This window comes from Pteronotus mesoamericanus, unplaced genomic scaffold (assembly GCF_021234165.1).
Source record: "Pteronotus mesoamericanus isolate MK-2021 breed Mesoamerican mustached bat unplaced genomic scaffold, CSHL_Meso_final contig_78, whole genome shotgun sequence".
Classification (NCBI taxonomy): domain Eukaryota; kingdom Metazoa; phylum Chordata; class Mammalia; order Chiroptera; family Mormoopidae; genus Pteronotus; species Pteronotus mesoamericanus.
This window is the reverse complement of record NW_026555258.1, coordinates 25,860,085-25,885,092: the sequence shown is the minus strand read 5'-3', so window position 1 is coordinate 25,885,092 and position 25,008 is coordinate 25,860,085. Positions and strand designations below refer to the sequence as shown.

Here is a 25,008-nt window from a genome sequence, read left to right as displayed (position 1 = left end):
CATGGTTTCCCTTTGAGTATAAATATGGTGTTAACAGTTTCTGCCTGCACCTCAAAGCTCTTCTCTTTTGAGTTTGCACCTACTTGTCATCTTCATCCTAAGAGGGTGCCCCTGGTACACCCAGCACTCACACCCTAACGGTGAAGCTCGTCCCTGAACACATCTGTGTCAATCAAAAGTCCTTGGCAGGAAATGACAAAAATGAGACTTGCTTAGTGGTGAAAAAAAAAAGGTTGAGGGAAGTATTTATTGACTCATGTAATTTAGGAAGATCATCAAAATATGTTAAGAGAAATGCAAGCTGTGGAATAGCATATATAGTGAGATTCTACTTTATATATTTTAAAATCTACCCATGATTATATAGAGAGAAAAAACTCTAGAAAAATAAACCCTTACTACATGTTAGTAATGACTAATCTCTCATAGATTAAATTCTGATGATATGTTGTTCAGTTTATACCTTGATGTATTAGAGTGTTTTATAATTTTTAAAAAGGTTCATATCTATGTTTGGTTCATGGTACAACCCTGCTGATGCAAAGTCATCATGCACTGTCCAATACGTAGCCACTAGCCATGTGTGGCTATTTAAATTGAAATGAATTATGAGGAAATAAGACTTAAACGTCTATTCTTCACTTTTAGTAGCCACATTTCAAGAGCTTGATAGCCACCCATGGCTAGTGGCTGCCATATTGAGTACAGATGTAGAACATTTCCATTGATGGGAAATGTTACTCCCACAGAGGGAAACACCTGACAAGCTAAATGAACCGAGACGCTCACACAATTGCTTTCACTAAGATAATTGGCTTTGCTTAGATGCGGCCAGAATGAAGCAGGTGCCTACCTGAGCACCTGTGGCCTGGCAATCTTGAGGAGTCTGAGTGAGAATCAGGTCTGTGCTCATTTATGCAGCATCTTCTGATGTGTGTGGGAGAAGCACTATTATAGAGGCAACTTACCCAGTAATTTTAAGGGAAATATAGAGAATCCCTATCTGGTAATTTTAAAAGGAAAATGAGAACATCCAAAACTTTGACAATGTTGAAATTTCCCTGTTTTAATTAGAGAGAAGAACAAACTGGTTGATTTGGAAGAATGTTTTTGCTTTTCTTTTCATTTGCCCAATTCTCAAGAAACTTAGCAATGCATTTGGAGGGAAAAAAATCATATTCCTTTCTGGTAGGGAAATTAAAATTGTATCTTAAGTACAATTTTATTTTAAAGGAAACAGGAAGCCCTACCTTGTTTTCATAGCTACTTTTTCAGTTACAATCTTTAACATTTGTTATATATGGCATGCAGAATACTCCACATTAGTTCTATGTTTTAATTCTAATTTAGAGTCATAAAAAAATTTATTGTGCCTTTTTCCCCCAAATAGATCTGTAATTTAAAGGATCATGATGAGAAAAGGATCCATGTTATAAATAACAAATAGGAAGTCTCAATAATTTTTATTTAAGAGATAACAGTGTCATTTAATATTTAATAGCAACTGCTTATATCTACTATCTTTGTAAAATCATGACACAGTAGGTCAATGAAAACATGCCTTATTTTTTAGAACAAAATAACAGCTGTTTTATTTTTACCACACATCTCCCTCTCTATTTCTTTCCAAAGCTCCAATTAAGATCTTACCAGAGATCACTGTTCAGAACATACTGATACACATTCAAAATTTTTGTTTTGACCAATATACTAATAAGACATCTTAAACAGTTTCAGGTTATATATTTCTTGAACAGATGCCAAAATTGCTGTGAGTAAAATAAACTATAGAATCTCATCCATTCATTCAGCTGATATCTCTTAAATACCTATTATGTACCTGTGCTAAACTAGAGTTACACATTTGAACATTCCTTTCTGTTAGGATCTCACAGTGCAGTGGAGGGAGACACAAAAAAAACTAGGGCTGCCTATCCAAAACCATAAGCTCTGGGATCATGTTAGGTTTTCCCAGGGAGCTGTCGAAGTACAGAAGTGAGACATTTCATCACTCTGTACAGGCGCTCAAGGAAGACTTCTGGAGCTATTTTGGGAGCTTTAGTGTTCATCTAAGCCAGTGTCCATCCACTTCTGGGTTCTTCTTCATAACATCTATACCTAGTGTCCTATACCAAAGTATTCCTAGTGATAAAAAACACATTGCATGCTCCCACTCCCCAAAAGAGAAGGTACAGGATCAAATATACCATCAACCTCCATGGATCTTAATCCTGTTCTAGAGGATCCATAATGACTGGGAAAATTTCTTTTCTTGGGCTGCAATCCTCTTCTGTCCTATTTTTCCAAGATCAAGTGGATTAGAATGTTGAAGTTCTTAAGTAACTTACCTTACAACATCACATATACAGGATTTTAAAGTGGATATTATTATAACAGAGACAGGCCAAAGGAAGTAACAACGAAGTTCTCTTGTGTCTGCAAAGTAGGCACAAGACTCAAAATTATTTGTTAGGACCACTTAGAAAGCCGTTCTGTAGACAGAAAGATAATTCAGTTCAAAGCCAGTTCAGGGCTCAGTTAGAAAGCAAAGGCTGCAGTGACGATGAATCCAGCACAAGGCCGGTGCATGCACTTGTGCTAGCAGGGATCACTCCCCCAGAGGCTCTGTCTGCTGATTAAATCCATATCTCTTTTACTAGAAACCTCTTTTGATAATTAATGAAGGAAATTTTAAAGATAGCAAGAAAATTAAATTTTCTTTTGAAATTATAGTATAATTTCTTCAACTGGCCCTTTAAAAATTGAGAAGGCCTCAGCCTTACACATTAATGAGATTTTCCTCCCTTATTCCCACTCATACCCCCTCGAACCTACTTATTCACTTAACAAGTCTACGGCTTACATCTCGCATGTCAAAAATGACACAAGTCTTCATTTCTTTGAATAGGGCTAACTATCCTGGATGTTCGGGCAATCATATTTCCAAAGATTTTCTCTAGCGTCTTTGACTGGAGAGGATGGCATAGCAAAGGCTCTGATCTCACGTCTACACCCTTCTCCCTTTCCTCTGCAAGACAGAAGTGATGCCTTTGGTGTTAGTGTCTAATGACTGGCATTCAGCTAGCCCACTTCTTATCCTTGCAGCTTGCCCGATGATGGTCATTCCTGCAAAGAAGCCAGACACTGGGGCAGTTGAACCTAAGAATATATGTGAATTTAGGGCAGAGGTTCCATTCTAAAGCCCTAAAGGACTATATCCTGGAGAACAGCATAGGTTGTTTTGGCTATGGCTCTTTAGATTCCTAGAATAGAAAATCAAGTACATCATATGAAGGCAAAAAGGAATTTTTAAGATAAGGATAAAAGTGAACCCTCTGAAACCCAAGAAGCATAGACTGGCCTCTGCATAAACTGAAATGAGAAACTGAAAAGCCACCAGAACCAAAATTATTCTTTCTCCCCAGGCCTCTGGTCTCTTGACTTTGCACGTCCACTTTATTTTTTTTCTCTGTATCTATGTCCATTAGCTGTCACGGCTTTTCCAAGTTCAGATGGCCCCACGAGGCAGCTCTAAACAGAAACACAGTGCTCTCAACCCTGAGAAGCTAGATTTCAAATATTGCTGGTTTCTGCCTTCTGAATCCTTGTGGAATGATCAGGACTTAATGCATTTTCATATATATCGATTGTCACTCTTAGAGACAGCTGAGGGAAATCCCTGGAACGGGAGCTCCTTACACCTCATTAACCGCCCCCAGCCCAGCCATCGCTGAGCCTCTCACACTGACATCTCCCCCCGTCCCCCAGCACTCGGGTCCAGCAAAGCCTCACCATCTGCTCATGCGACACCAACATTACGGCCTCCCTCCATGCATCCCGAAATGGGGCTGGAGAAGGCAACCGAGTTGGCGCGTGTGCCAGCTGGCACCAGTGGTATAAACCTGACAGGGATGCATCACGGCCCAGACAGGGAGGAAGAAGGGAGGGCACTGATGGCTAACAGAACGGTGTCATTGGTGCTCCTGGAAGCAGAATCAATGTGTTTCTCTTCCTGCAGTAAATGCGTAAGTTTTGTTTTTGTTTTTGTTTTTAATTATTGACACTATTACAGATGCCTCCATTTTCTATTCCTGTGCCTGTATCTATCCAGCCCCTACCCCTTCCCTCAGGCCACCTCCACATTGTTGTCTACGTATTATGCTTACGGGCTCTTTGGCTAATCCCTTCACCCTCTTTCATTCAGGCCCTCCCACCTCCTTCCCCTCTGACAGCTGTCAGTCTGCTCCATGTGTCCCTACCTCTGGTTCTATTTTGTTCATCAGTTTATTTTGTTTATTAGATTCCACATATAAGTGAGATCATATGGTATTTTATCTTTCTCTGACTGGCTTATTTCACTTAGCATAATAATCTCCAGGTCTATAGCTTCTTTTTAATATGTGGTCATGAGAGAATGTTCCATAGAGAAGAAATCAAGATTTGAATTGTTCTATTTTTACATCTGTGCATCTCTGACATCACTGGGGACTCTCCAGGGAGTTTGAGGAGTGCTTGGAAGTGGCAAGGAGCAGTTTCTGGCTGCTCGTGAGGAGTAAAGGCACGGTGACTCATGATGACGGGTCATCTGTCGCTTAGGCTACCTATATCGCCCTGAGTCTCCAAGCTTCCCTGTTCTTTCCTTCATGCCCTGCAATTAATTGATTCATTCATTCATTCATCCAGTTCTCTCTGGATGATGCTTTCAGGGTTAAATTGGCCAGGCAGCTATTCAAAATCTCAAATTCAGGCACATGACCTTGGCTCTCCGGTTGTCGTTATTGCTGATTTTGATGTATTTGATGTTAAGACAGTTCCATGCTCTACAAGTTCCACCTCTTTTCTGTTGAGCCCTTTTACATATATATATACCATCTATATACATATATGTACATGCATATGTATATTTTTGCTTTTATTTACTTTTGATTTTATTTTTAAATGAAAATGTTAGCACAGAGGCACAGCAATATAATACTCTTCCTCAACAGAGGAAGCTAGATGAGATTTTTGTTTTTGTTTTGTCTAAAAAGCCCTCATAGGTTCTGCTTTTCTCCAAGTCTGTTTCTCCCAAGGACTGATGATGCCAAGAGAGGGACAGAGGTGTTTCCAGCCCCGTGGATGAGATTCGCAGAAATTCTAGATCAGCCCTGTGCGGGAGACAGACACTGCCAGAGGCAGAGCTCCAAGACTCTTAGAATCCTAGTATTATCTCAGCTCCAAAACATTCTGGTCAGCAGGCTAGATTACTTCCCATCAGATCAACTCAGTTGACCAGTCAAGCACGAAAGAAATAGAAACCGCATGCCCTTGACTTTATAAACTAGTGTCTGGCAAGAGAACCTGTTAGCAGGGGCAGCTTTGGAGCAACTGTCTCTCATTCTCCTAGGAAACATATTTATCCAAGTCTCTGTTGCTAGAAAGAAAAGCAGAAAACCAAACGCTTGAAACCAGCGAAATGGCTGAACATTGGTGAAATAGTCATGGTGCCAGTAAACTTCAGGTGCAGAGATAGATACGCAGGGGAATAGCCAGAGATGACTGGATGGTTACAAGTTGTGACAGAAGGTCACTCGGGAGGGAAAGCATGCCAAATAATGGAAGAATATAATCCTTGTAGGGCCAGAAACAAGTTGTGTATGAGGGATAGTGGAAGAAAAGAATGATTTGCCTCCTACCTGAGGATAAAGAAAGGTGGTGATAAATGTGGCGAAAGGACCTTTATAGCAGGGTGGTGAGGAGATTGTACTTGAGACACATTACCACTGGAGATACTCAAGCCTTCTGAGCCAGACAGGAAAGGCACTGAAACAGGGAAAGCTGGTGAATGGGGGAGGATTCTTAATCCAAATGACCCTTAAATAAAACAATGCTTTCGACTATGGTGACGAGGAATTGCAGAGATAATATCAAAAACAGAGGCTGTGCCTGGTTCCAGAGAGTGGGGTAGAGGAGGGCAGAGGTTAAGTCTCTACTTCAATATTGTGGCTAAAAAAGTGAATAAGAAAATAGATGAAAATGCCAGATAGTGCCTCCCAGCATTGGGGTTAACCTACTTTGCCTCCCTGTAACTCTCCACCTTATTGTGTAGGGTGCAATTCTAATGCCATGATGTCGGCGCTTTTCCCCTGGGGCCCAGAAAACATGCTTCTAGCCTGGCTCTAACACTAACTAGTTATGACCTTGGGTTAGACATTGCAGGGCTAGAATAAGAAATTTAGACTCCCTAAACCCCCAAAAGATTATGGTTTTCCCCTACCACCCCTTATGTACTCCCAAACACAAGAGGGGACCCCAAAAACAAGAATTTATTTATTAAAAATTGTGTATTTATTATTACATGTTTCAACTTCAGTCACTTTGAAAGTACTCTCCATTTGATGCCACACACCTACCAAGATGTTTTTTCCTCTATTCAAAGCAGTTTTTGAACTCATTGATTTTGAAGCCTTTTAATGCTTCTGCAGTTTTTTGTTTCACCTCTTCCATATCAGCAAAACCTTTCCCTTTGAGGACTTTTTTCATCCAGGGAAACAAAAAAAAAAGTCACTCAGAGGAGAGATCAGGTGAATAGTGCGGTGGGGCACAGAGGGCATGCTGCTTTTGGTCAAAAACTGCTGAACACTCAGTGCAGTGTGGTGAGGTGCATTCATAAATCACCCATTTGAAACGGGCAAATATGTTGAAAGAGCCTTTAAAAAACTCACTGAAGCCAAACGCAGCCTCTCACAACAACGCCAGCTGGTGCACCGATACAGATGGGTTCTTAGAACACTCACCAGGTGAGAGAAGCCAGTACTACAAGGGGCTCGCCTTTCAAAAGATAATTCCTGTTTTTTGGGGTCCCCCCTCATAAAAACAATTTTAAGCCATAAACGATGTACCAAGATGTCTCTCTAAGTTCAGATTTTTTTCCCATAATGATTACATTGAAACTTTTAAGCAAATCAACATTTGAAAATATTCTGTCTCCATGTGAGTTTCCCTGCTTTGATGATGCTCAGTCGAAGCACATGTTTAGTTTACTGTCAGGGGTGTCCAACCCGTGGCACGGGGGCTGCATGTGGCCCATGATGGCTCTGAATACAGCCCAGCACGTTCATAAATGTACTTAAAACCTTCTTTTTTTTTTGCTCATCAGTTCTTGTTAGTGTTTGTGTCTTTAATGCATGGCCCAAGACAACTCTTCTTCTTCCAGTGTGGCCCAGAGACGCCAAAAGGTTGGATACCCCTGGACTTGCTGACGATTTATCAGTGGTCAGTTGTCCTTGTTGGACCTCAGTTTTCTCATCTATAACACAAGGGTTTTAGACTGGAAGATCTCCAAGATCTCTTTCAGCTTAATTTTCTGTAATTTCATAACCTCAAAGATCTTCTCTTTCCACCTTTGTCATCATATGTTGACCTTTTGGTTTCTTCCAAATACAAATGAGAAAAACAATGTTGGCATTTCCATATTCCCTCAACTCCTCACACCTGTTAAAGGCAACATCTAAACTTTGGTGAGTATCTGGGACATTTTTGAGTCAAAATTAAAGGATAATCAAGTCCCGTTTTATGTCTAACTTTAAAGTAAGAAGTGATCAGCAGCAGAATCCTTGATTTACTGGTGGCAAACATTTTAGCATGAAGGCAAAACCTTTTGGAAAAGGATAAATGGTGTAAGTGACGTAGGACACCTCTATTGTTTTCATCCCTGCCAATATTTTAGGGTGTGTTCAGAAAATTTCCCTTGACCTAAAGCTGAATTCCAGACTTCAGCCTTCCTGTTCTTTCTTTCATTTATTTATTCACTCATTCATTCATTCATGACTTCCCTGCCTCTAATATTTTATATTGCTAATAAGGTAAGTCTGTCTCTCATAGTTTATGAAATTCTCACGAACAGCTCTCCCATCTACCTCTTGCCAGTTCTTATGCCACTGCCTTTGACTTTTCACCTCTGGCCTGAAAGGACATACTGCCTTGGTTCCCACGCATCCCCTGAGAGGGTGGCAGCAAAGACGGGGACTCTCTGCAAGCCCTGCTGTGATGTGCCTCTCAGCTGGGAGCTGTGCACTATTTGCTGGAAGGTTTAGATAACAGATGTGACAAGGCAGACAAGCGAGCACTCACTCCCCGAGCCCAGAGCATGCTGAGCCAGGCACGCACACACTCGCCAACGCCAATACCAGGAGAGCCGCGGCCGCCGGGGTGATGGAGGGACTGCGCTCTGAGGGGCAAAGCCCTGCTAATGTCTCTGTGTGGCCATGCTGTATTTTCAGCTTGTCATCATGGCTGGGACAGTGCTGCTTGCCTACTACTTCGAATGCACTGACACTTTTCAGGTGCATATCCAAGGATTCTTCTGTCAGGACGGAGACTTAATGAAGCCTTACCCCGGGACGGAGGAAGAAAGCTTCATCACCCCTCTGGTGCTCTATTGTGTGCTGGCTGCCACCCCAACTGCTATTGTAAGTACAGAAATAGACTTCCTTCTTTGTTGTCAGACACTAAACAACCTTCTGCCTTTGCTCCTCTTCCCCCTCTTCCTGGGCATTCAGCAGAGGCCTTATCAGGGGCGTCCTGTTTCAGCCAAAACAGAGTACTAAAAGCTCATTAAAATAGATCTTGTCTTTTATCAGTGACTTGCTTTTTGGTATCTGAATTTAAACATATATATTGAAATGTAAAGCGTGTGCGAATGTCATAAATCCTGGCTAATGTGTTAAGAAAAGCTACTGTACTCTTGAAAAATGTACAGTGGGTCGTGGGTATGAAGAAGAGGTCTCAAATGTAAATACCGGTGTTGATATAAAGCCTCAGATCAGAGTGGAGTAGAATCCCCTGGGCCTGCGTCTCCTGCTGTTTTGATTGCACTTCCACAGAGGCCAGAGATGAGACAAATCACTTGACCTGAAGTTCCCTATAATTCATTCTTGATGGCTCTGGCTCTGTTCACATTACATCACATTCAATTAAGTTGTAACTTTACCTTCATTTATTTCATTTTTTTCTCTCATGAGGCCGAAACCCAAAAAGGCCAGACAATCCTTTAGGGAGACTCTTTCAAAGCATAAATCTCACATATCTGGATTAGGTGGTAAAGTGATTTAACACTTGGACATTTTAATTTTTAAAATGACTTTGTGAGGGTTTTAAAATAAACATTTCTGTGTTTAAACCTGCTACAAGGTCAGATCATCTGGGATGAAATCTCAGTGATCATTTCCCCTCTGTCCTTCTACCAGCTGCCTCCCAACTCTCCTCCCCGCACCCCACGCCCCAAGCTGCCCTCTCTTTCTTCCCGCTTTTTGAGGCAGTAATAAAAATACTTGCTGGCATGCTGAGGATCATACTGATTGCTCAGACATTCTGCTCAAGTATTATTTTCTATGCAAATTTTTTGCTTACTTTAGATGAGAAACAGAATTTTGAAAAGTAATGTGGCATCATAGTGAATCATAATGCTTTAAGGTCATTGTGATCATTGATCCTAGGCTCAACAACCTCCCCCTTAAATGGTAAGGCTGTACTATAGGGGTTATGTCAGCGCTGATCAAACATGATGTATCAGAGTGGTTAATAACACAAGCTTTGCAATCTGACGTACCTAGGTTCACATCCTGGCTGTGTGACTTTAGGCAAGTCACTCTGTGGTCCCCTCCACAAAAATGAGGATAATGGGACTACTTCATAGAGTTGCCTCAAGACTTAAATAAGATGATTCGTACACATGACTTAGCACAGTGTCTGTCTGGCATGTACTGAGTGGTTAGAAGTAGGGAAAAAGAGAACCTGGCTGGAAATTCTTTTTTGTTCCCGTCAGGGTCTCTATGTGAAGAGAAGGAGATTTCACTGAGAACCCTGGTAGCACCTCCCCTTCAGAGTGATGGGATGTTTGTCCTCTCCAAGAGGAAGGCCGATCTCTGTATCACTCTTATCTTTATTTTACTTATCCTTTCTCACCAGCCTGCGAATAAAGGGAAGCATAAATAACACCCTTCCATGTATCTCAAAAGGCAACAAACTCTACTCCCCAGATAAAACCAGGAGGCCACATTGGGTTCTGAAATGGTGTAACGATGGCTCTACCTGGAGAGAGTGGGCTTGGTCTGGAATCAGATCCTGGTTTCTTTCTGTCTTGTAAGCATGTCATTTTCTTATATATTCAGACAGGGATCTCTGAGTGGTCCATGGAACTACTAAAATTGTTTCCCCTTTTCTTCCTAGACCCAGGAAATGGCATTACTTAGGTTCTCCTATAATTACTTACTATAGAGATTTTTTCCATTTAAAAAAATGAAAGGAAGGAAACATATTAATAAAAATTATGAATAAAAGATAGTGAATAAGAAAATAATGGAATTGATAAATAAAAGCAGGAGTTAATTCTTTGAAAAGTAAAATGCACTACCCCCTGGCTAGTCTAATATAAGAAGGGCAAAAGTAACAAAAGTTAAGAAAAAAATATGTGTAAGAAAAATACAAAATCCTTTAAAAGTCTACACTGTATTTTTATTTAAATTGTACATACAATTCTGTGTCACTAAATCCTTACATCTCAATAAAATTGATAATATTCTATGACAAGGTAATTTACTAACAATGCCTTAAAAAGATGTAGAAAGGCTGAATGGAAGAATAACAATAGAATAAATGTTTAAACATGTCTAAAATTTATCTCACAAAATACTACTGGTAACATATAACTATATTTAACTCTAGAGTAAATCCCTTCAAATTTTCAAGGAATAGAAAATCCATAACTATATGAAATGTTCTGGAACCTAAAAATAGAAAGGTCTTAAATGCCACAAGTCAAGTGCTGCTTGGAGGTCCGGGGAGTGTTGTCCTTGCTCAGGGGCACTCTCATCGTTGGGCAGAGCACAGTGGCAGCCATCTTGGAGCTTTTCTGGGAGTGGCCATGCCTGGCCCTAGCCATGAGACCACTGTAACTCCATCATAAAGATGCTGCAAAAACTGAAAAAAAGAGAAAAGTTAGAAAAATATGGATTTCTAATACCTAGAAAACCTACATACACACCCACAAAGCAACCTCAAGAGTAACAACTTCACTTAGGATTGTTGATGCGGGCATATAGAAAAGGATTGATAATTTGTCAACCTAAAAGTAAGCATTTCTATACCAAAAAAAGTAAATAAAACCTGCCAAAAAGTTTGCAGCATGTGAGACTCGATGTAAATATCTTTAATACTTAAAAAGATGCAGTTCCCAAACTATAAATGGGAAAGGACAAGAACTGACAATTAGCAAAACAATAAATTGTGTGCCTATAAACATTTCTCTTTTTTTAAGATTTTATTTATGTAATTTTAGAGAGCGGGAGGGAGTAAGAGAGGGAATATCAATGTGTGGTTGCCTCTTGAGCACCCTCTAGTGGGGACCTGGCCCACAACCCAGGCATGTGCCCTGACTGGGAATCGAACCAGCAACCCTTTGGTTCACAAGCCAGCACTCAATCCACTGAGCCACACCAGCCAGAGCTAACCATTTCTAAACTCATCAGTTATCAAAGAACAGGAATTTTAAAAATACAACCTTTTTCCCATATAAAATTAACAAATGTTTTAAAGAAACGTAGCCCATGTTATTGAAAATGCAGGTGCTTTTTTGCAGTTCTAGTCTGAGTGTAAACTGATAGTTTCTTCCTGAAGAACATCTTTTCAAAGATGTACTGAGGGTTTTTTAAACGTCAGACCCATTCACTAATTCCATTTTCTGAATCTGTGTTAAGGAAATAATCAGAGGGGGTTTTTTTATGTTTATGTCTTCCAGTTGTTCCAATTATTCCCCCTATTGTCCCCCTCCACCCAGCCCGCCCCCCACTTCTGTAGCCAGTCTCCACCCCGTTGTCCATGTCCATGTGTCCTTTACGTGTGTTCCTTGACTAATCTCTTCACCGTCTTTCAAACATTGCCCCCCCTCCCTTTTCACCTCTGTCAGTCTATCCGTGACTCTGGTTCTATGTTGTTGATTAGTTTATTTTGCTCGTAAGATTCCTCTTATAAGTGAGATCATATGGTATCACAGAAATACAAAGGTTTTTCTGTCAGGATTTTCATCTCAGCAATAGCTTAGTTAAAAACTTGGAGCTAGCTAAATATACAATCTTAATGGGTTGCATACATACATTATGGGGCAGTCATGTTTTTGAAACACCTTTAATAGCAATGAAACGTGCTTGTGATTTATCATTAAGATTAATAAAAGGCTTAAACATTATATATAGTATTGCAAGGGAAACTGTTTCCTTCTGCAAGAGAATCCAAACTTCTCTTAATTTTCTGGCTCTGTTTCCCTAAAAAAAGAAAAAGATGACATGTATCCATATAACTAGGCAAAATTAACCCCTGATTAGAGAATTGCATCTGGACTCAGAAAACTGTAATTACCCAGGGAGGTACCATGCTCTGACTTCTGAAGGCAGTGACTCTGGAGACTTGGCACGTACTCTTTGGGCCCTTGGCACCTATGCCCATGGAGTTGCATATATTGACTTCTATAGGCCATGAGGCTTTAAAGGCAGGTGGCTCCTGCATCCTCTTATATATCTTTGGTCTCCTTGCACCTGAGCTGTAATGTTCCACTCCACCATGGCAAGGACACATGCTGAAGAGGAGCACGTGATGCTGTCTTGTTGGCAAGCCACGGTTCCTTCCGGGGGAACCGATACCAAATGTAGGATGTGGTTGTCTATGGGTCTGAATATTTAATAGATCCTAAGAAGATACCTTGTGTGTGTTGCAAATATAATCCCAATATAAAATTATATGTAAGAAGGCTAGTAAGAAGTGAACTAAAATTTATACTAATGGTACAGTTAACCGTTTTCCTTCTCTTTAATACTTTCATATATTTCTTTCTAGTTCTACATGAATACATATTATTTTCAAATCAAAAGAAATATTTTTAAAACAAATTGTATACTCCTAAACTTTGCGACAGCATGGATGGAACTGGAGAGCATTATGCTAAGCAAAATGAGCCAGGGGGCGAAAGACAAATATCATATGATCTCACCTAGAAGTGGAACCTGACCAACAATACAAAAATGCAAGGAAAATAAGACCAGCAACACTGAAAGGAAAAGAAATCAACAGAGACAAGAGGGAAGGAGGGAGGGGGGGTGGGGAAAAGGAAGGGAAGGGGAAAGTCAAGGAACATAGAGCAAGGACTCATGGACAAAACCAAAGGGGAAGAGCTGCGGGAGGGAAGGAGGGAGGGGGCAAGGGAAAGTGGTGAGGGGTAGGCAGAGACAATTGTATTTGAAAAAATAAATTAAAATAATATTAAAAACAAAACAAAACAAAAAAAAACCAAATTGTATACTCCAGTTCTTCTGGTGATAATTGTGAAATGATAATAGTGAAATGACTAGTCTTTAATAAGACTTGAAAATGGCAATTCTATTTGTAAATAGCACTGCTAAGAACATAAGGGTGCATCAGTTCTTTTGAATTGGTGTTTCAGGATTCTGAACCTAATTTAAAAAATAAACTAACACGCAAAATAGAACCAGGGGCATGGAGACAAGGAACAGATTGACAGTGACCAGAGAGGAGGGCAGAGGGGATGAGGGCGGAGGGAAGGGAAGGGACTTGTCAAGGAGCAGGTACGAATGACCCACGGACACGGACAACAGGGTGGGGATTGACTGTGGGCGCGGGGGGTGGGCTGGGTGGAGGGGGGCAAGGGGCGAAAGTTGGGATAATACAAAATACTGTTATTCTATAACAGAATAACAATAAAATATTTTTTAAAAGAAAATGGCAATTCTCAAAAGCAAAGATACACATGGCCAAAAAACGAAAATAGAAAAGCAGAACTTTGTGAAAAATTTTCTTTTCTGCCTGGGCAACAATTATAGATCTTCAAAACTAAATGTTTCAGCAGAAACTCTCCTCCGGGCTACAAATTTGGATTATATCTCTTCCATCGATTCCTTTCCCCAAAAGGCACAAATTGACGTGGAGGTCAAATGCTCCAATGGGAAGCCAAGCTGATTCAGTCAATGGACGCTGAACTGAGTATTAAGAGCCTACAGTTCTACTCCAGCTCTCACGTATGGAACCCTGATTCAGACTTTCTATTCCTTTGCTCCTCCTGGTGAAAATGTGACCAAGGATGCTGGCAGGCCCCCAAGATGTGTGCTGAGGAATAGTCCATAAATTATAGTGACAGGAATAATATCTTCTAATTTACTTATGTTCTGCAGTCCTGCCTAATTTGTTCTTACAACATGCCAGTGGGATAGAAAAGAAACACCCCAAGAACATAGAGAAAGTATATGGTCCAATTCCCTCTGTCTGTGAGTTGAGACCATTGAGACTTAACTAGGTCAAATGATTTGCCGGAGTTTGTGACTAAGCAGATATTGGTTCCACTTTCATTTTCTTCCTGAATGAGGGGCATTGCTAGGAACCAGGGCTGATTATAGCTGATGGGTTAATGGCAAAGACCCATGTGGCTTTTGAACCCTGCTGATGGTGCTTGATCTTCCCCCAAGATCTGAAAATAAATGAGCAACATCAGAACAGAAAAAACAACTCTCCTGATGCTCAGGGACATTGCCTGGGAGCAAGGAGCTCTGTTCATTTCTTCTGTTCCATCCTAGGGAGGGATGGCTCATCCAAAAGCAGCCTTTACTGGGCCCTGGGGACACAGACCCCAAGTCTAGCTCAGCCCAGGCCCTGCTTCTGATCGCACATCCTTCATTCTCTTCCCCTTGCCGAGTCATCCTGCTCAGGTTCGATCTGCCTGGTCAGGCAGGGATTCCAAGCGTGACTTTGCCTCCAGCAGTTGTGTGACCTCTGCTAAGTCATGTTCCCTCTATGGGTTCAATTTCCTATCTGTAAATAAAAGGAAGGATTCGGATCAATAATCTCCAAGATCTTTCCAGTGCTAATATTTCATGAGAGCTAGAAAAAGAACATGCTGATTGGTAGGCTCCGAATGTCACGGTCCCAATTCTCAGATCTCAACATTTTTTCTGGAGTTTAATTTTATTTACACCCCTGTACCTGGTCAAGTATTTTCAAAGGACTGAAGCTTTCTGTTTTTGTTCTTTGTTTTTATTTTTTATTCTTCCTTCAACCCATTTCCTTTTTCCCCCCTGGAGTCAAAAGATGGTAAGACCCCTCTGGGGTAACTTGTGTGGCATGAACTAATGGCAATTTTCAAAGAAGCAGGGCAACCTAAACTAGTCCTTGGTTTTCTTTGCATTCTCAAGCACATTAGCCATAGAAAAACCTAGCACCCTACACTGCTGTGCATCTCTGTGGATGGGCATCAACAAGCCCAATCAAACTGCAGGGACACACAAGGAAGGCATGAAGAATAAGATGACGTGTGCTTGACCTGTCATTTCCTATTTCTCCTTTTGTGCTTTGCTGTCAGAAAAGATCAGCACCATGTTGAGGCAAGGCCACATGGAATATAATGCACAGGGACAGGCCACTACTGTCCCAGACCTTTAGGAAAGGTTAGAATTTGGGGCACTGATTGTGTCCAGAACCATTTAGCTAAAAGTGATGACCCATGCTTCCAAGAAATCTACACAGTACATTCTGACCAACTTTTTTTCCTTAAGTATATTTTATTCATTATGCTTTACAGTTGTCATATTTTTTTTTCCTCCCCTTTATTCCCCTCCGCCTTGCACCCTCCCTCCCAGCATTGCCTGCCCCCACATCCCTTAGTTCTTGCCCATGGGTCGTACATGTAAGTTATTTGGCTTTTCCATGTCCTATAGTATTCTGACTTCCTCCTGTCTATTTCGTACCTCGCCCTTATGCTTCTTGTTTCCTGTACCTTTCCCTTATTCTCCCCCTTCCCTCTCCCCACTGATAACCCTCCCTGGGATGCTGTCTCTGTGATTCTGTTCCTGACCAGCTTGGAAACCCTGGCTGCCTATGGCCTCAGGCCTCCTCAGTAAACTCAGACACTCAAAAGCAGAACACCTGTTCAGATAAGAGGATTTAACTGGGCAGAGAATCTGATTTACGCTTATTTTATCTCAGCTCCAGCGCCACAGGGCATGAGAAAATAGCTATTAGACCCTTTTCTTGGCCTCAAAACAAACTAACAGCGAGTATTTAGTATTGAAGTAGCAGAACACTTGACGTCCAAGGCCCAGGAGAACTGAAACAGCTGCCAGTTTGCATGTAAGTGTGCACGCTGCATACACAAAACTCATCTAGAATTTCCCAGGAAAGGAAGAGACAAACACAATTTGATAGAAAGGCACAATGTGGAGGAAGTTGTGAATTTTTTACTTCGGGGGTTTCTGGGCCCTAAGCTCTCACGCTGAATATAAAAGGCCAAAGCACACTGTGGATCACAGAGTGGGCTCTCAATAAATGCAAGCCTGTTTGCTGGCTGGGGACGGACACAGCTGCTGAAGCAAGGGGACATTGTAGGACCTCAGACAGCCTCAGAATCCGCCTCTGCCAGGCTCTGAGCAATCTCATCTGTTGAAACCTCTTTCAAGGCTTTATAATTCACATCCTTTTTCCTTTGATACATTATCACAGGACTTCTTAGTATTTTGTTTGTTTGTTTGTTTTGTTTTGTTTTACCATGAGCACATTATATTTGTTGCTAATGTACAATTTACAATTTATTTTCTGGGAAAGATTTATGTGAACTTTTTTAAAAACTTAAAGAAAAAGAGTCAGTTTCCCTGTTTTCGGTCCACGCTGAGATGAGTGCTCCACATTCCTTTACAGATTGCTTCCCCCTCCCCGCCCCCCCCAATATTGTTCCATGGAGAGATTTGCATACCCCCTTTGAGACACCCCTTCTAATGGTTGGTGACTAGGTGACTGTGATAAGGAGCTTTGATCATTCATTTCCTCAAAAGACTATTGTTTGCTTAAATAGACATGATCAATTTCCTTGGTGATTACAACGCATTTTTCTTTTTATTGAGAGCAGTATTTTAGCTAACTCATTATCTTTTTTGAGATCTAACAAAAATTCTTTTTAATTTCACTTAATCTGCAGTACATACGGAGACAATGTTTTCCAGTATTGCATCCTAATGAACCTTTATTTACCAAGTCCACGTCAGCTCTAAACTATAGACTGACATTCCTGTGCCTTGTAATTTTTAAATTTTTATTGTTGACACTAACACAGATGTCCTCATTTTTCCCCCTTTGCCTGTCTCCACCCAACCCCCACTGCACCCTTCCCTCTGGCCTTCCCCACCCTGTGGTCCTTGTCCATGGATCATGCACAGATGCTCTTTGGCTAATCCCTTCACCCTCTTTCATCCAGTTCCCTGCTCTCCTCGTCCCTGATAGCTGTCAGTCTGTTCCATGTGTCATAACTCATTTTAAATCTCCATTTCTCTTGTGTCCACCATCCAGAAAAAAAGGCATAAGAATGCCTATGCTTTGGAAGTGTAGCCTATCACCTCGGTGCTGCGTTTCATAACAAGCGTGAATTTAAGGGAGCCTTCTGAAGGGGTAGACGAAACCCCGGGATTAAGGGCAGCAGGGAGGCTGCGATCAGGGAAACACTTATTATCCCAGTTGCTGGATGTTTTCAAAATGCCATCCATCATCCCAATGACCTTGATTCTGTTGAAGACCTTGAGCTTTCAAAGGCGTAAGACGGGTCTAAAGCTCAATTCTTTTATTTACACTCGGGTGTGATAAGCAACAGTCAAGGGCTCTTGAATCTACCACAACTCAGCAAGTGAGAGGACCAGACCCTCCCTGCAGACCTAGTTGGTTAATGGCACTCATGGGGAAAGATTAAAGCACAGTGTGAAGGTATCAGCAGGCAGGACTAGCAGCGTAGTCCATTAGTTTAAAGTCTCCTGCATCATTTTTAAACAAAATCTCCAGCAAAAACCATGTCTTCCTTTCTTGGAAATGCTCATGCCTATCAAAGCTTCTCAGGGAGAATATTGGAAACATCTAAAAATCCCTGGGACTGAAAGCTCTGAAGCCACCTAGATACCAGTAATGGGGCATGTGCAAAGAACACACACTTTCCTCTTCCTCTGAGGAAAACCGAGAGAGGAGGCTGCCAGACCTCTGCTGTCCATAGGAACTCGAGTGACAGAGCTGTCAGGAGATGTGATGTCTCTGCAGCAGGTTGTGTCCACTTGGCACTAAGGATAGAGAAGCATTGTAAGAAACCACGCTGGGCCTGAGAGTTTAACTGATCGCACTGAGAATGAAGCCCCAAGAGGTGATTTCAGTTTCCCTCAATGAGCCTCTCTTGTTAGCTCCTACTGTAAAGACAAAGATGTTGGAACTGAAAGAGTTCCTTAAAGGTCTTTTAGTCCAACAAACAGGAAACGGACCGATTGACAGATGAGAAATTGAGGCCGGGAGGGCAAGCGAATTGTTCAAGATCAAACGCCTGGTTGGGGCAGTGCAGAGCTAGAGTCAGACATGTGGCCTTGCTCCAGGACTAGGAGAAATGATTTTTTTAAAACTAATTCCAACAGGCATACTTGCCTAGATACACCAGGAAGAGAAAGCAACAAACATCCTTTGAGTACCTATAGATGCTTTGACATACTTTTTTTTTAGTAATCTCAACAATTTTCTAATATATGAATAGTTATTACCCTCATGTTCAAAATCAAGAAAAAAGGGAAAAAAGGGAAAAAGGGAAAAAAGGGAAAAAGGGAAAAAGCTCAAAAAATTCAATTACTTGCCCAACATCACCCATCAAGGAGAAAGAAGAAAGGCTATGAGGCTGGGATTTCAACTTCATAGCCCATATTCAAGAAACAGCACTGACTTTGATATTGCCAATTACCAGAGCTACAATTAACATATGTGTGAACCTAGAATATATATTCCAGGAATCCTAGGTCCCCTTTTTAATGACAACTACATACAACAAGCATTGCATCCCCCTTAAAATATAAAATTATAATACATCTTACAGTGCCTATTTTTTTCTGCACACTTTATATTTTGAAGTCTAAAAACTGTTCCCTAAATATTTTGCATTTATATCACTTATTTATCATTTACCAGATATCCTATGAAACATTGTGAAGAAGTGAAGACTAAAAGCACACCAAACTGATATATTACATTCCAGGGTTATTTATTTATTTGCCATTTGGATTTCCATATTTTACAGACAACTTTATTAAGATAGAATAGTTCTCATTACTTACAGTATATTTACTATTATCTAAATGTCTGTTGTCACTTGGGATTGTAGTCAGTATAGCTGGGGAATGAGAAATGCACTAATGGAATTCATTTGCAGTTTATTCATTACCAGATCTAGAATTTGGCCTTGATCATTTCTTACCCAAGGGTATTCTCATTTACTGTGAGTGATATGATGTCTCTTAACTAACAGTCAGAAAGGCCATAATAGGTAGGGCAGCCAGAGCCAAACACATGGCAAGTTCCACATGTCCCAGCTGCTCTCCAAACAGAGTGGTAGATAGAGGCAGAGTACGTGTGGCAAAGAGACACATGGGGGAACCCATGCATTGCCAAAACCAGAGCCATAAATCTGACACAATGTGCAAAACGGCATCTAACGTGGACTGGAGACCTGGCAGGAAAGGAGACTCCTTCCCCTTATCAAGTAGAATCCTCCTTCTCCCTTTCTCCAAGCAGAATCTGGGACTGTCGGACCCAGTGGATGGAGACATAACACCCTATGTATGGCCAGTAACATGCAGGAAAAGGAACATCCATGACGCACACTCACTGAGGTCTGAGAGCTAGACTGTTTCATCAGCAACCCTTGTGTCCATCAGTCTTAACTGAAAACCAGGAATAACTTCCTACAAAGGTATAATTTATAAGATGCCTCCCTCCTTCCCTCCCTCCCTCCCTCCTTTCCTTCCTTCCTTCTTTTTGTAAATGTTCATTATCACTTAACGTATTCTAGGCATTAACTAGACATATAGATTAGTGTATATATCCTTGCTCTGATATTTTTTAATGCTTCATACCTCCCTTGTGATTTGAATATTGTTGACCAATAGTAACGTTTTTGGTACTGCTAACCACCTTTGACGTGAGGGTCATGGGACATTTTACTTACGATTTATTTGAACCCCATGTTCTTTTGCCTAAGTTCTATTTGGTCTGCTATGCCTTGAAGTGATGTTGTTTCCATTTTGTGTGTGTGTGTGTGTATGTTTTTGTTTTTTCTTTTTTGTTTGTTAAGAGAGAGGGCAAGTGGGAGAGAAAGAAAAGGAAAGAAATATCCATTGCCTGTTGCCTCTTGCAAACCCCATCGAGGGACCTGACCTGCAACTCAGGCACGCACCCTGCCCAGGAATCGAACTGGTGACCTTTTTGGTTCACAGGCTGACGCTCAATCCAATGACCCACACCAGCCAGGGCACGTGTATTTTTTAATAAGAATAGGTTGTGTATAAATTTTTCTCATACATCTTCTTGCTTTTTTGCCCTCTTGTGTGAGTAGTAGAAAGCTTCAATGAATGTGGAACTCCTAGAATCTGCATGGCTCTTTCCTGCAGAGTAAGAATGTTTTCAGCTCCTGAAATGGCTGCAGGAAGCGATGCTTATTTCTCCTTTTATTTTTTTCTCATGTTTATCACTCTCCATCCCATTTCCCTGATTTACTTTTTAATCATTTCATGACATTACATCAGACATTTATTAGTTTGTGTTGTCTTCCCAACCCCCACAGCTGGAACGAGTCCATCCTTAAAACTGGCAAATGCAAAATTAACTTATGAGTGAATTTAATTTAAAAGAGATCACTTACTCTGTGTCACTTAGTCCTTGGTTTTTATTTATTCTTAAGCAGCACATCAATAAATGCATGCTGTCTAGTCCATATTGGGAATTTCCTGCAGCATTCGTCTTCAGAGAAATTAAGGTCAGAGGCTTCTCTCTATAAGTAGATCCTCTAAAGATTCAATCTTTTATTCATTCAACAAATATTGATTGAGACTACTATATATAGTCCTATTCTAGGCACCATTCAAGGGAGGGCAAAAGTCCTTCCCATAAGGACATCATAGTCAAGTAAAGAGGGACATACACACAGTAACTGTAATTAATTGCATAGAATAGAGATCTGTATGATGTGTTGGGGAGCAATGACAAAACGGGGCCTCCCTTTTCCTGAGGGGGCCTGGCAAAGGCTTTGGAAAGAACAGTGACATTTTCAGTGAGTCTGGAAAGCTAAATAATAAAAATCATTTTTCTTTTTTTATAATCCACCTAATTAAACCTATATTTCAAAAGGCCTTCATTAATCTGATGCGCTTTATTCATTCAACATTGATTAACTACTATCTACCCTCCACTGGGTTAGGCCCCTGGGATACAACAGACAATAAGAGAGGCACAACATCCCATAACAAAGAGTAACAATAATATGTAATTATTTGTGATAAGAACTAGAAAGGAGAAACACAAGGTAAGAGATTCATGTACAACAAGAATGTCTAAGCTAGTCTCCGGAATGAGAGAAGGCTCCCTCAAGGAAATACTGTTTTATGTATCCGAGCATGCATGCATGTATCCCCATCTGTTCACTAAGATAGAGTAACGCTGTTCCATCATGAACAGTAAGGACAAACAAAGGCCCTTGGCACCTCATTTTGGCAGAGAGAAGTCTTACAGGCAGAGAGGGAGGGCTGAGTTCTTGAAGCCATTCAAATATTTTTACGTGGCAGAGCTCATTAACTCATTGTCAACTCCAAGGCGTGTCAGGCACAAAATATTTCAGCCCCTACAGAGGTGACCCATGCTGGACCATTATTTGCCTGACACGGAATTCTGTCTATTCTTACCCACTTCCCACCTCATTCTGACTTGCCTATAATCTATTTCTGTTTGCTACACTATTCTTTCTTGTACTTTAGGGTGAGTTTTTCAGTGTTTAAGGCATATCTCATGTAATATGTTCTGTTTTCTTTTATTAGACACAAATGCAATGGATATTTTTGCTGAGTCAGTAGAGGTGCAATGATTAAGAGGAAGAACTCTGGAGCCAGGCTTTCCTGGGTTCAGAGCTGGGGTTTGTGACTAACTCGCTCTGATGACCTTGGATAAATTATTTAACCCCTCTAAACCTCAGGTGTCTCATCTGTACAGTCAGGATGACAGTGTTGATTTAGAGGCCACATTCAAGAGCTGCTTCAGACACAGTCTAGCTGTGTCTGGCCAAGTCCCTGAAACCTTCAATTTCCTCACTTATAAAAGGAAAGGGAACACATCTGTAAATGATTCCAGTTTTAAAATTCTGTAGTTTAATTTCCATCACCCATGTGCCATTCATGATATCGTCACCTTTATTCATCTAAACAGATAATCCATAATGACAGAGGGGGGAATGTAAGTCTTGGGGATTCTTAAGCATTGATTGATGGAGTTTATTTGAAACCACAGGATATACATAGCAAAGAAGAGCATCCATAACATCACATTCTTCTGGGGAAATGTTGAAATAGAGGATTAGGAAAATAAGGGTAGCATATGATGTGGTGGGAAGTGTGGAGTTTGACACCCAGTTGTCCTGGGTACCCATCCCAGTGTTGTATGTGCCAGCTGTGTGCTATGGAGGGTCAGTCACCTGACCTTGCTGAAATTTCCTTCTTCACTAGTGAAGCAAGAGCAATAGTAGCTCTACTGGGGACCTTGTGAGTGTGGAAAATGCTCTGATATAGAGCCTGACAGCCAGTTTTCAATACATGATGATAACTATTAACTTTTTATTCTTCATTGGTGGTTCTCAGTCTTCAACTGTGGCAGTGTCAGAGTTGGTGACAACTGGCCTCATGCTAGTTCCTTATTTTAAATGGGAATACAGTGTGCTGTGTGCTAGAAGCATAATGAAGAACTACAAGATGCAGTCTCTGTCATCAGGGAGTTTACAATCTATGCAAAAGCATTATGATTTAACTGGTAATTGCACATATATTAGTTCAACATAGCAAGAGAGAGCTGCTAATCATAAAGAAGGGACAGCCAAACAGTTCAGAGGAGGAGAACTATAGCACCGGCAAACATGTTTCAATAAATATTTATTATGTAAATAAAGGTAGCATTGCCATATAATAAAGTAATAACATTCTGATGTGTGCATGTGACACCTTGTTGGGCACACTGGCTTTCTCAGTCAGTTCTCAGGATTGTAATTCATATACTGAGTTAAAAAAAGTTCAATCCCAGGATGAGTAAATCTTATCATGAATTCTATTACAATTTTTTTATTTTAAGTGATGTTTTTATATGACCTTAGAGTTTAATACTATAGCCAGAAATCTATCTGAAATTATTAATTATTGCTTTCTCTAATTCTTTTGATGAGTTTAATGTAAACTACTCTTTAACTTGTTATCTCTTCAACATGGTATCTTTTAAAAGGATTGTGGAACCTCAGAAGTTTTCTGTGTTTTTGTTTTTGAAGCCACTGGTCTTTTTCATCAGACAGCTCTCCAACTTGACCTTTCTCAAACGTTTCTTCTGCAGATTTTTATTGGTGAGGTATCCATGTATTTCATAAAGTCAACTAGAGAATCTCTGATTGCCCAGGAGAAAACAATTCTAACTGGAGAATGCTGTTACCTGAACCCCTTACTCCGGAGGATCGTAAGATTCATAGGTGAGTACAAGAGCATGTGCAACTGATCCCTCACTTATGGGTAAAACCTACTAAAGTTACTAAAGAAGAATCCCCTTGAGCAAGGGTGTTTTGAAGATTTTTCCAAGGACAGAAACTGAACCTACTCATAGTGCCAAGTCAAGTTTTTGATCCTTGAAGTAGTACGTATCAAATTGTCTTATGAATGATTTCAGCTATTATTTTTTCCATACACAATATTTACCTGAGATTCCCTCTGGACATATAATCTAATATTGACTGGATATTGCCATATACTGTTCAGGTGAGTCGGGCAAGGGTAGAGGGCAACAAGGGACAGGAGTACAATGAATTTAGAAATAACCAAATTTCCTGATAATGCTTTCCCAGCAAGTAATTTTGTTACGCAGGGAGCTTAACAAACTATGGGAAACCTAACCCGTCAGATTCTTGAAAATAACCTGTTTTCCAACCAAAGTTGGAAAACAAATAGTTTAAATGTTGTTCATGTCGAGGAAAAATTACGGCATGTTCTACATCCTTCCTTCTAGAACTTCTACAAAAACTCCTGGTGTGATATGGATGATGACTACAGTATGGGAACAAATGGGTGCATGGGTATAGGTAGAATATAGACCTTGCAGAAGTCTTATGCAGCGGACGCTAAATAAATAATCATTACCGGATTCTAATGAGGTCTTCATGGAAGCCAGGATAAAACTCCCAAAAGTGTGAATATGGCTGGTATAAAAACCAGTCATGATACCATCTAGAACATACAGAACTAACCACTGAAGGCCAAAATACAGCTCTTAACTCTATTGGTTATCCTTAATCTTTTTTTTCCTGTTGTAAAAAAGGACTGAATTTCTTTAAGTCATGGGCATCAAAATCAAGTAGGCAATAACTGCTATGATTGGAGTAGAAATGAGAGAAATAGTGGAATGGGAAGCCTAAGAAAATCTAATTTGAAAGCAGCAACCCTTAACATTAATGTAGTCTTCGGCATTTACAGATGTGATTTGCAAAATGACCTGTGGAAGCCTGCAGTCGCTCGTTTGGGTGCACCCTGACCAGAATGACGTCCCTGCTGTTTTGTTTACTCATCCAGTGGTGGTGCCTTTCAAAGATATTCAGAGTTTGGTCGGTTCCCAGTGGCTAAATAACAAATCATCAGGAGAAAAGAGGAAAGAATATTTATTATACAGGGCAATAGATTAGATACTTTATATACATTATATTATTTATTCCAGCCAACACCCTGCAAGGTAGGTTACAGTCCTAACTGTACAGAGTCTGATACAAAATGGGATATGGTAACTTCTCCCAAACAGAGAGAGAGAGAGAGAGACTATGAATACGCACCTACATAATTTGCTGTAGGGGAGAAGATTTTATGCCCACTGTCTGATCTTGCTTTATGCACGTGTAGTTAAAGCAAG

At 40.6% G+C, this 25,008-nt stretch overlaps 1 protein-coding gene across 1 annotated transcript in view; it reads left to right on the top strand.

The window, feature by feature from the left end:
* PLPPR1 (phospholipid phosphatase related 1) overlaps positions 1 to 25,008 on the top strand; it is a 115,836-nt gene that overhangs the window by 64,954 nt on the left and 25,874 nt on the right. Inside the window, exons 2-3 of the mRNA XM_054584946.1 lie at positions 8,262 to 8,450; positions 23,455 to 23,587. Coding sequence (XP_054440921.1) covers positions 8,262 to 8,450; positions 23,455 to 23,587 — 322 coding nt within the window. The remainder of the gene's footprint in view (positions 1 to 8,261; positions 8,451 to 23,454; positions 23,588 to 25,008) is intronic.